At 38.1% G+C, this 13451-nt stretch overlaps 1 protein-coding gene across 1 annotated transcript; it reads right to left on the bottom strand.

The window, feature by feature from the left end:
- Nucleotides 1–7285: 7285 nt before the first annotated feature.
- Nucleotides 7286–9755, bottom strand: LOC117329995 (heat shock 70 kDa protein 12A-like). Its single transcript, XM_033888226.1, has 4 exons — nucleotides 9699–9755; nucleotides 8412–8636; nucleotides 7822–7987; nucleotides 7286–7393 (listed from the first exon to the last, which is right to left on the bottom strand). The coding sequence occupies exons 1-4, from the start codon at nucleotides 9753–9755 to the stop codon at nucleotides 7302–7304; spliced, it is 540 nt and encodes a 179-aa protein (XP_033744117.1). The 3' UTR covers nucleotides 7286–7301.
- Nucleotides 9756–13451: the final 3696 nt, after the last annotated feature.

The raw sequence follows: 13451 nt of genomic DNA, 5'->3' as shown, positions 1-13451 counted from the left end.
TGTTACATAATAGAAAAACCCACTGTTCAACATCCCCCCCCCCCCCCCCCCCCCCCCCCCCGGATATATTTGCTCATTAAGTCATCTGTATTATCTGTCTCCTGTATTATCTGTCTCCCTGTATTATCTGTCCCCTGTATTCTCTGTCCCCTGTATTATCTGTCCCCTGTATGTATTATCTGTCCCCTGTATTCTTTGTCTCCCTGTTTTAACTGTCCCCTGTATAATCTGTCCCCTGTATTATCTGTCCCCTGTATTCTTTGTCTCTCTGTATTATCTGTCCCCTGTATTATTTGTCCCCTGTATTATCTGTGCCCTGTATTATCTGTGCCCTGTATTATCTGTGCCCTGTATTATCTGTGCCCTGTATTATCTGTCCCCTGTATTATCTGCCCCTGTATTATCTGTCCCCTGTATTATCTGTCCCATGTATTATCTGTGCCCTGTATTATCTGTCCCCTGTATTATCTGTCCCCCGTATTATCTGTGCCCTGTATTATCTGTGCCCTGTATTATCTGTGCCCTGTATTATCTGTCCGCTGTATTATCTGTCCCCTGTATTATCTGTCCCCTGTATTATCTGTCCCCTGTATAATCTGTCTCCCTGTATTATCTGTGCCCTGTATTATCTGTGCCCTGTATTATCTGTCCGCTGTATTATCTGTGCCCTGTATTATCTGTGCCCTGTATTATCTGTGCCCTGTATTATATGTCCCATGTATTATCTGTCCCCTGTATTATCTGTGCCCTGTATTATCTGTCCCCTGTATTATCTGTGCCCTGTATTATCTGTCCCCTGTATTCTCTGTCACCTGTATTATCTGTCCCCTGTATTCTCTGTCCCCTGTATTATCTGTGCCCTGTATTATCTGTGCCCTGTATTATCTGTCCCCTGTATTATCTGTCCCCTGTATTATATGTCCCATGTATTATCTGTCCCCTGTATTATCTGTGCCCTGTATTATCTGTGCCCTGTATTATCTGTGCCCTGTATTATCTGTCCCCTGTATTCTCTGTCACCTGTATTATCTGTCCCCTGTATTCTCTGTCCCCTGTATTATCTGTGCCCTGTATTATCTGTCCCCTGTATTATCTGTCCTCTGTATTATCTGTCCCTTGTATTATCTGTCCTCTGTATTATCTGTCCCCTGTATTCTTTGTCTCCCTGTTTTAACTGTCCCCTGTATAATCTGTCCCCTGTATTATCTGTCCCCTGTATTCTTTGTCTCTCTGTATTATCTGTCCCCTGTATTATTTGTCCCCTGTATTATCTGTCCCCTGTATTATCTGTGCCCTGTATTATCTGTGCCCTGTATTATCTGTGCCCTGTATTATCTGTGCCCTGTATTATCTGTGCCCTGTATTATCTGTCCCCTGTATTATCTGTGCCCTGTATTATATGTCCCATGTATTATCTGTGCCCTGTATTATCTGTGCCCTGTATTATCTGTGCCCTGTATTATCTGTGCCCTGTATTATCTGTCCCCTGTATTCTCTGTCACCTGTATTATCTGTCCCCTGTATTCTCTGTCCCCTGTATTATCTGTGCCCTGTATTATCTGTGCCCTGTATTATCTGTCCCCTGTATTATCTGTCCCCTGTATTATATGTCCCATGTATTATCTGTCCCCTGTATTATCTGTGCCCTGTATTATCTGTGCCCTGTATTATCTGTGCCCTGTATTATCTGTGCCCTGTATTCTCTGTCACCTGTATTATCTGTGCCCTGTATTATCTGTGCCCTGTATTATCTGTGCCCTGTATTATCTGTCCCCTGTATTATCTGTCCTCTGTATTATCTGTCCCTTGTATTATCTGTCCTCTGTATTATCTGTCCCCTGTATTATCTGTCTCCCTGTATTATCTGTCCCCTGTATTATCTGTCCCCTGTATTATCTGTCCCCTGTATTATCTGTCCCCTGTATTATCTGTCCCCTGTATATAGTCCCTGTATTATCTGTCCCCTGTATAATCTGTCCCCTGTATAATATGTCCCCTGTATTATCTGTCCCCTGTATTATCTGTCCCCAGTATTATCTGTCCCCTGTATTCTCTGTCCCCTGTATTCTCTGTCCCCTGTATTATCTGTCCCCTGTATTATCTGACCCTGTATTATCTGTCCCCTGTATAATCTGTCCCTTGTATTAACTGTCCCCTGTATCATCTGTCCCCTGTATTATCTGTGCCCTGTATTATCTGTCCCCTGTATTATCTGTCCCTTGTATTCTCTGTCCCCTGTATTATCTGTACCCTGTATTATCTATCCCCTGTATCATATATCCCCTGTATCATCTATCCCCTATATTATCTGTCTCCTGTATTATCTGTCCCCTGCATCTTTATCTCCCTGTATTATCTGTCCCTGTATTATCTGACCCTGTATTATCTGTCTCCTGTATTATCTGTCCCCTGTATTCTTTGTCTCCCTGTATTAACTGTCCCCAGTATTATCTGTCCGCTGTATTATCTGTCCCCTGTATTATCTGTGCCCTGTATTATCTGTCCGCTGTATTATCTGTCCCCTGTATTATCGTTGCCCTGTATTATCTGTGCCCTGTATTATCTGTCCCCTGTATTATCTGTCCCTTGTATTATCTGTCCCTGTATTATCTGTCCCCTGTATTATCTGTCCCCTGTATTATCTGTCCCCTGTATAATCTGTCTCCCTGTATTATCTGTCCCCTGTATTATCTGTGCCCTGTATTATCTGTGCCCTGTATTATCTGTGCCCTGTATTATCTGTGCCCTGTATTATCTGTCCCCTGTATAATCTGTCTCCCTGTATTATCTGTCCCCTGTATTATCTGTCCCCTGTATTATCTGTCCCCTGTATTATCTGTCCCCTGTATTATCTGTCCCTTGTATTCTCTGTCCCCTGTATTATCTGTCCCCTGTATTATCTGTCCTTGATTTTAAAAAATTATATCGAGAAAACGAGAAATTTTATTAAAAAGAAATATTTGTCATGTATACGACGAAACGCCAAATTATTAGAACAGCCGGGAGATCCCGCCTATGCACCACGCCATTGTTTTAATGTCGTTCCGCATTTTCCGGTCTTTTTTGTTTAATTATGTATAAAACAAAAAGAAAGAAGTATTTAAGTAAAAATAATATTAAATACAATCATTCAATTCAAATCAGCTATTTTTAACACTTATCTCGTACCAACGTTATCGATCCATGGGAAGCTACTCTTCCTGTCTTACTGTCGATGGCGTATTAATATGACCCGATTAATCAGGTGATTTGCACGATAGAAAATGTTTTCATACGGTTTTCATAGTGTATTCATGGTCATATGTTTGTTGTTTTCACTTGGTATGTTCATATCAGCAAACCACATTAGGAATGTAATACAATGTATATATAAATATGCCTTATTGAATACTGTTGAAAATAGCTGGTATGTCAGAACGTCAATACTCTCATAGTAACTGATATGTAAGTGCAAAATTACATGTTACCATACTGTTATAGCAATCTCAGGGATGTTTCATTTGAACTAGATTCCGTGTCTTGGCCATCAGAGGGTGTGGATAACTTCTTATCTGGAATTGAGCTTATAATAGTTTTGCGACAGCTTTATATCTTTTAACATTTTGATATATTTTATATTAATATCAAAGTTTTATAGATTCTTAAAGTTGTTTTTTTTAATTTTCCGTCAAGGCCTTCATAACGGACAAGAAATAAATTAGGAAAGTGCAGTATAGTGATACCGAAATTGATATGCTAGTTTATCAGAGCTATGTATATTATATTCTACCTTGTGTCTACAGGTACATACACGCATACATTAGATCGGAATGTAGGTCAAGCACACTTACACGTAACAGTGCAGATCACCTACCCGGAATTACGGTGTAGGGATGTGACAACTTGACGTCGGTATATCCTTCAGCTTGTATCGGAACATAGGTACTTAAATTATACACCAACATGGGACTTAATGTACGAGTAACAAGTATGGCCAGGTATATAATGTAAGAACAGCCAGGTACAAGGTAAGGGATTTAAGGAAGATTATATATGCTGGATGATATACTTTCGTTTTGTATATGGAAAACACTGGAAATCTAACGTCATTAGGAGGGGTGAGGTGATGGGCATTTTACGGGCTCGTTTTGGTTTATCTTTGACAAAGAAACTGTCTTAGTGTACCTATGTACCATGTAATTGTAACAAAAACAGGACCGATAAGGATGACAGTGTACAGTAACACCTGCCGTTAAGCATCAGACATATATACAAACAGAAGGCATGCAACAGAATGTATTGTTGTTCAATTTTAATCACGTTATGGAGTCTGTGTATAGCTCGCTGTATATACATTGTACCTTAAAATCCAAAATCAAATCTAACTCGATACTGTCTATTATTAAACAGCCGCACTCCATTTCTTCCCATTCATTCAGTTAGTGTGATCATGGACAGATACGTCAGGCATGGCCTTGAACATTTTCATACATGTACTTAAGCGGAATACAATTCAAAATACCGTTCCCTTTTTCGTCTATAATGCTACTTTCTGTTTTAATTAATTTCCGTTGTAAGTCGAAGTCTATTTAACATACACAGGCGTTTTCGAAATGTATTGTTCACTGGAAACAGACCGTTTACTTATAAATGTTATCATTTCTGTGTTGTTTTCTTTTCATTACTTATACAGAACTAAATAAATGCTGATGCCCTGTACTGTAACCCATAGCTATGGCAACATGCGCAGAAGAGATTGTTAGTAAGAAGCTAGTAGTTGCTGTCATTGACTTCGGGACTACGTATTTCGGATATGTATTTGCCTTCCAAAAAGATTACTCCGCCGAATGCAATGATATCCGGATTCATGGAGCTCCCTTTAAAAGCGGATGTTCTCTGAAGGCTCCAACATGTGTGCTTTTTGATCAGTATTGATACTTTCACTCATTTGGGTTTGAAGCCGAGAACAAGTACGCAGACTTAACGTCTGAAAACAAGCACCAAGACTGGTACTACTTCCGGCGGTTCAAGATGATATTGTATAAAAACCGAGTAGGTATTAACCATTTTGGACTACTTTCGATCACATGACATTAAAGATGGCGGCGCCCGTGTTTGATTAAACGGCGAGATTCACGACCATCTTGTTGTGAAAATGGTAGTTAATAGGATGTAAAAAGTTCTCCACACAACGGTTGTAGTTTTTCGTTATATTTCCCATATTTCGATCATTAGGAAGTCGCTGATTTACCTCCAAGTAAATATTTTCTAACACTCTCAAATGGTAATATTTTGTTTTGTCAACGTTAAGTGTCCTGAACAAATCAAACATCAAACTGCCAGGGAAAAACTGAGAATTGACAGTACACCATAGAAATTGTAACTAACTTAGATAAAATATACCATTACATAATAAAACACCACAGAAATTATACACAAGTGCATGGGTTGGGGAGCCTTCCTGTAATATTATTTTTAAAACATCCACTTCACTAATAGGTATTTTTTTATAAAGTTATATATAGGTTTCAGAATCAAGGTAGCTACCTAAACAAAATCCGCTGCTAAGTCTTTGATGACTCAATGATGTAATGTCTAATGTTTAGGAGTATATTTTTATTCTCAATCATACTCATGACACTTAAATTATCTACCAGTATTAAATCAGTCTATTATTATTGTGTATTCTGGGTGAGTCAAATTTAGATGAGTCAGCTAACGTTTTTGACATTTGGTAGACTATATGACTTTTTGGGGATAATTTTGTTGATATAAGGAATGCATCGCTGTCGATAAAAAAAGAGAATGGATCTAATAAAAACAATAACCTGGCTGTAGACATTACAGGTACCGGTACACACATAGTATTTATATACGATTTATCTTGTTAACTAGAGTACAGATACACATGTAACACGAGGTATTATGTTTCTCTATTCGAGGAGACAAAACTCTACATGGGTTGTTTGTTTTGTAGCCGTCACCGTGGCACCCACTGATAATTCTGTACCTCCAAATTTCATGTGGACCTTCACGCCGCGTTCAGACAAAGGCCATCTTCGCTAGCCAAGGCTTCTGATTACGTTACACTCCACGAACCCTTGGCAGATATAGGCGTCAGTTCTGGCCCTCTAGCGGTGATTCGAAATTACCACCCTTCACGCATGAAATTTTCGACCAATCAAAACAAGCGTTACCGATTTACTTCATCGGTGATGTTTACAAACACACATCGAGGTTTGGTGTCATTTCGATGAGATATGTGATCAATGACTTATATGAATTGATCAAACACTGCGAATGTTCCCCCAAAGATTGTGATTTTTGTATTTAGGTAAAATGCCATGACATAGTCCGCATTCTAGCTCTGTACTGGGTGCCGCATTTTTTGTTTACTGCGAAACCAAGCCAGAATGTAAAACGCGATTTGATTGGGTGCCCTGGGATTCCAGGGCGCGACGGTTTGAACACGACTATATCCGCCACGGGTTCGTGGAGTGTAACGTAATCAGAAGCCTTGGCTAGCGAAGATGGACAAAGGCATGTGTGTTGGTAGACTGACCACCAACTGTCCAATATAGGAATGTAGCGGAACTGGACCGGGTCGATCATCGGCGACCAGGTAGCTCAATCGGTAGAGCATCCGGCTAGTGTTCGGAGGTCCCGGGTTCGAACCCCGGTCTGGCCGTGTATTTTTCAACTCCTACTACAGGAACACCCATCCAAATCACAATACTCCGGGTCGTGTTTGTCTGTGATATAAACCTTTACAGCCATCTCCGGCTTGTCTTCCTATGTGTTGTAGTATATCGCTTCGGTTTCCTCGTTAATATTAACGGATTGTCCTTTCTTGACATGTGTAGAGAATCTGTCCACACAATAGCGTGCCTTTCACCATGGTTTTAGTGATGTTGGGGCCCAAGCCTTTCCTGAACGGCCTCGTGTCAAACCCGAACAGAACTGCTCCCCTCAGCACGAACAAACCGGCTTCCTCTGGAATGATAATTCTCTTTGAGTAACTAAATTTGTCCTTGATGGCATTTCGTAACATCGACTCGCAGTTTATCACCATATCAATTTCCGCCTTCTGGGGTCTTCCGAAGTAGATGAACCTAAATGTTCACTATGTATTTCTTCATAAATTTCCCGGGGAGCGATTGACAACTTAAACGTCATTCTATGTTGAGTATCTGGACTAATTGTCCGTTTCTTAGTTTCAAATTCGCGAAAAATATCGATGTAGGAATCCATGTGTTTTTTCTTGAAGCTATACCAGATTTCTTCACCAACAAGCTCTATAGAGAATTCTTCATACGCCACGTCTACCATTGTCCCTCCCCAGTCGCATTGTCCCTCCCCAGTTGCCTCCGTTCGCCATGTAAACTTGGTGGAGTGTGCCGTCTTCCTGCACCTCCTGAACGGTTATGTCTATCGTGCCACCTGGAACAGATATTAGCTTGGCTCTTGTGTTAATGACTCCGGTGAGCTATCTTTTATCATTTACACTACCATTACAATATTTACATACAATGCATATCAAAGACTTCGAAGAATGTTGAAAAGAACATTTTACTAATACGGTGTTACTCGCAGATGCTATTTCAAAGAAAGAATATGATTAAAATTTATTCAAAGTAAATACATATATATGACTTTTTTTCGCGCCATTCTTGAAAATCATTTTATATATTTTTCTGACCTCCCAGTACAATATCAGATATTCTAAATACCAGCGTAATGACCCCATTTTACTTTACCCTTGGAAGGAAGGTTGATAATTATGTACTTGATTTTTTTTCTCTGTGAAACATCAATTGAAGAATCTCCAGGATTTTGACGTACCTCCTGCTTCTAGCACCATGTATTTAGTGCCAGGACGAAACGATTCCATGCCAGCACAGTCCTCTTCATCCTTCGGTCCTCGTTTGTTGACAGATATGTGTTTACAATGGATGGAGGCTGCCTCTGGTTCCAAGGCGATGTCAAGCTGACAGGAACGTATTCCAGCCTGTAAACAACATTTGTTGTGAGCATGCGCATTTTAATGTCTATTGATACACGTTATTTTTACACCAGAACGTATATTGAAGTACTTTAAAAAAAATAATACATGAAGGAATTGTAATTCCAACTCAATATCGATAAAACGAGGACAAACCATGAACAGCATATAAAAGGACCAGGCGTTCCTAAAGGTAAAGCAGCTCCTGCTTCAATTACTATCCCATCATTTTATTCATCCTCATCAAAATTGAATATTTTCCAATGTGATTATGAGGATGACAAGTAGATATTATGTTTCAGATATGCATTTAACAGTATTAAATAATAATAAAAAAACATCAATTAATCATATCGGATAACATCATAACCCGATCGATCAGTTAAATCTGTTAAAATTCCATTACATTAATGACAAATAAAAAGACTACCTTGTTTGCCGCCTCCCTCATGAACTGCTTCGCCTGGTCAGACCAGATAGCGGGAGCAGTGAGTACCCAGCGAATGTCGTCCTCCTTAAAGCCTGGACCATCGGATCGCTCATTTATTTTGCTGAGCGCATCTTGTCGGAGGTGTGATACGACTGTTGAGAATACTGTCATGGCGTTCAATGGTTTTCCTTTGTCATCTTTAAGAATGGATTCTCGAGTAATACTCTGTGTGCAATAAAACCATCATGTCTGAGGTGATGAAAAAAAATGTGTCTGTTTGAACGAATACACGATGACAAATATAGTTTGGATGGAGAGTCATGAAATAGGACAAGGAAAAAATGACTGTGCTCCGGATGAAGAACATCTGTCATATAAATCTAGGTCAAACTCGGGTTATATACTATCATATACTACCTTATCAAATCAAAGTTTTCCTTGATTTTATTACTTTACAACAATTATAATCTCATATATCATTATTCTTGAGATAATGCAGGTATTTTTTCTCATACACAGTTTCATCAATATTCGTAAACTTATGGAAACGTATTGCCTTATTCTGTAAACTGATGTTAGATTTAAGCGATCAATTTTAGTTGAGCAACTTTCCTTCAATTCTGTGATTATGGTTATCTATAAACGTCTGCATGTCAAACCCTGGCTATTTTGTGGAAAGGCGAATACAGTATAGTATCCCGTATATCACGGGCCACCACCAAGTAATACAGCATTAGTAACTCACAATAATTTATTTTGTAGTAATACAAAGTAAGTAATACGATGTAAGTAATACAAAGTAAGTAATACAATGTAAGTACTATAAAGTAAGTAATACAAAGTAAGTAATACAGAGTAAGTAATACAATGTAAGTAATACAAAGTAAGTAATACAAAGTAAGTAATACAATGTAAGTAATACAAAGTAAGTAATACGTTGTAAGTAATACAAAGTAAGTAATACAATGTAAGTAATATAAAGTAAGTAATACAAAGTAAGTAATACAATGTAAGTAATACAATGTAAGTAATACAAAGTAAGTAATACAAAGTAAGTAATACAATGTAAGTAATACAAAGTAAGTAATACAAAGTAAGTAATACAAAGTAAGTAATACAATGTAAGTAATACAAAGTAAGTAATACAAAGTAATTCAAAACAAGATATGTTATATTCATATTCAAGACTGAAAGTTTACATCTAGTTTTAGTGACTACTAGCTACACTTTTTAATTATAATGAAATACACTTTTTCATTATACAATTGTTTTACTCTGGTGACAAACACGTATCTGGATGTCGCCGTACTGTTTATGGTCATATACTCTATTATAGGGAGCCATATTAATTGTATGGGAGGAAAGGCATCGTACATATGTATATTGGAAGTTATTTATAACTACATGCAGCTGACATGTACTTTGGTCCGAGTCTAGTTTCGAAGAAAATGACGAGGAGTTCCGATTGTCTGCTGTCACTTATTTCTGCGATAAATCCCGATGAGTTTAGATTAAGATAAAAACATTATATAGAAAAAATAAATAAAAAAGAACACTTATATCATAGATAATGACCTGCTTTATTGTTGAGAATTCCGGACTACATGTAGCTGCCTGGTTTGTGCAAGGGGAGGTAACTCGCACGTACTCTGGTTAATGCGACTTTTGAAAGTCACCTCATGGGTTGATAAACTGGCTGTGAATATCCCTCGCCCGTCGAATACTGTTTTTTGTCTGTTGTTAGGCACATATTTTGAATTAGAAATCGATTGTTTCTATTTTTGATACTTTAAATAAAAGTAGAATAATTCTGATTGGTTCTGGCGTCATTTCAAAGAAATATGCCTACAAAAATAGTCGTCCTGTATATAGTTGGGCTGGTTAAAGCGATAATGAGGCCTAACCTAGCTCGTTTCTGCAACGGGTATTCCGAAGTGTGGTTTAAATTAGTCGATAATGAAATGCTTGTATATAACATAAATGTGTGGTTCAATAAATAGGAATACGGATAATGTATAGGCCCATTCATCGGTAACGAACAATACATTTCCGTTACAAGTTTCTTCCAACGAATGATACAGATCCAGTAATAAATTGAGAGAAAAATAAAACCCATTAAGTTAAATGCATCACTTTAAAAAATTACTAGGACAGTAATTCCCAGGAACCTTATACATAGGGAGTCGCGAGCTGGTTTATCAAGTAACATGACGGACATTTAAATCACAGGCGCTTGCATAGAAAATCAGAATTAAAAAAATTATATCAGTGGTATGTGTACTGTGTAATAGGGAAGTCCGGAAACTCCGTCACGAACGAAACGGCACCCCATCTCGCTTCAATCGACTAAAAAACACATTTATTCAAACTGACATACGGGATTGAAAGGTCATTTGCTTATATAATCGACCGTCGTCAGGTGCACATTTGAGGGTCATTTCCGAATGCATTTTGTCCGGAAAACGCTTCGGCTCGTTGATAAGTTTCCTCTAATTTACGATAATTTGAAGAGTTTCGTCGAATGAGCGATGCTTTGTAATCATAATTTTTTTTTATTTTGAATGTGAGAATACCGTGCGGCGAATATGACAGTACACAGGAAAAGCAAACGAAGTCAAGAATGCCTATTCTGCAGTCACATTCACGTTAAGCCTAGGCATTTCATACTTTAAAATTAAAAAGGTAAAAGGGAAATTGTTAGCATACTTTTGTCACAAAGGAAGAACAAAATGCTTATTTATTGATAAACTTTTGTCAGTTACTGAAATAAGGACGAACAAAACGAAAAGTGTATCACGAATAAGACTGTCATCAGGTTACTGGAACGTATACCAACATTGCTTACTTCAGACCTGTTCATTTATTTCCACACATTTTTCAAATATCATGTCGTTGTCAAATACGAAGATCATACTTTAGACCTGCCAAACGATTTGTACGTTATGTGATCAGTGATCCGTCATCAATTTATTTTCATGAGTCCAACAATGTTAGATTAATATTTCCCAGAAATTCTCCGAGTTCCATCAAAATTGTATGAGTACATGGTCAGGAACCATCCCCCACACCCCCACACCTCACCCCTGGACAGACTGAGGGAGCAGTTTGAAAAATGGCGTTCTGAGCGAGGAATTCGGCTATGTTTTCACGGATTATTGTGTTTTTGATGTAACAATTCGTATTGAGTGACACGATAGATGAATGTTTCCTGATGACGGTCGCATATAGTGTGCACCGTGTCAGTTTGAATAAATGTGTTTTTTAGTCGATTGAAGTGAGGTGGGGTGCCGTTTCGCTCATGACGGAGTTTCCGGCCTTGTACTTAACAGATTACACATACCACTGTCATACAAAGAAAAAAAAAAAAAAATGAAAATCACATTTTCTATGCAAGCGGACACATACCACTGTCATATAAAAAAAATGAAAATCACATTTCCTATGCAAGCGCCTGTGATTTTAATGGGTACCTGTAAAGTGCAAACGAAAGAAAAACGAAACGATACGAAATCAAACGAAACGAAACGAAATCAAACGAAACGAAACGAACGAAATCAAACGAAACGAAAAATGAAATCATTGAAAAAAAATAAAAAAAATTTATACTTTACAAAGGCGTAAGTGTCCCATTCTCATAGGTTTTAAACAACACACAGGAAAGAATGAATTTATCGCAATATTCATTCAATTTTTTAAACATAAAATAACTCTTTTTAGATAATATGCTTAGTCCACGATTGATAGGCGTGCAAATCGAATATTGTATTGGTGCACGCTCGATCTAAAATCGTGACACAGGTGATTGTAAGCAACTCATTTTGTGGTAGGAAAGCCAAGTGTGTATCTGATCGTGAAAAGTTAATAGTTCCGGGAAAATTGCTGTACTTGAAAGGCGAGATTCATATGAAAACGCCGGCTTAATGCGCTGCTCCCTTATTGCTGGTGTCCGGAGTGTAGACAGAATGGAAACAACAGAGGACGACGCTATTTCTGTAACTTTGATGACCTGTGAATGATTCTGGATATGTTTTTTTAGACAAACAATATCTAAGTACTTGTTACTTAAGTGGATTCCTTATGGTTGAAAAAGGAATATATTTTATTCTATTTCAGCTTTGCTCGGAGATTTTCGTAAACGGCTTATAGCAAGTTGATCTACGTTAACTTGTAAGAGTAACGTCCCTTCACTTTGAAAATGAATCTAGTTGACTATCAGTCATTTCTAATTAGCAGGTAGGTAAGAAATAGTGTATATAGTTTATTATTATAAATTTACTGAGAAGAAGATATTTTACCAGTATTTGTGATTATTTTTGAGAGAATCACATGTTTAATATACACAATTTTTGTACACACAATACACTACGCAATGTGTATGCCTATAAATAATGGGCTTATCATATACTTAAAAGTATTCTGAATCAGACATCGAACGAAGTCTTACAAGTGCGGGCACAAAAATAAAGCACTAGTACTTCAATTAACCGTTTACGACTGACATCAAGTCCGTCTGATAGGACTTAAATTGGTGTCTCGTGTGAGAATGTCTAACTCGCACGGTAAAGATCCCTCGTGTACAGTATCTTTATTGTCACCAACTGCATGTATGCCGTCATCATTTGACTGAAATTTGGTGTCTAAAGAAGCTGTTTTCAGTTTTGGAAATAGATGAAAGTCTGATGGAGCGAGATCAGGTGAATAAGGCGCATGCCCAATCAAATTTAAGCCACAATCGTGAATGGCAGCCAGTGCAATGGCAGAATTATGAACAGGATCATTGTCTTGGTGGAATAACACACTTTTAGTGAGCTTTCCATGGTAGCGCTCAAGTGCTTCCAGAAGTGAAGCACAGTATGTGCCATTGATTTTTTTGTCCCTTTTCGAAATAATCTACCAGCAGAATACCACCTGCATCCCAGAAAACCCGAGGCCATAACCTTCCCAGCTGATTGAACAGTCTTTGCCTTCTTTGGGGGGGGGGGGGCTGGATGCTTCCATTGTTTCGATTGTTGTTTGGCCTCAGAGGTAAAATGTTGGACG

This window comes from Pecten maximus, chromosome 6, assembly GCF_902652985.1.
Source record: "Pecten maximus chromosome 6, xPecMax1.1, whole genome shotgun sequence".
NCBI classification, from domain to species: domain Eukaryota; kingdom Metazoa; phylum Mollusca; class Bivalvia; order Pectinida; family Pectinidae; genus Pecten; species Pecten maximus.
The sequence above is the reverse complement of the archived record's forward strand: the minus strand, read 5'-3'. Positions and strand labels throughout refer to the sequence as shown.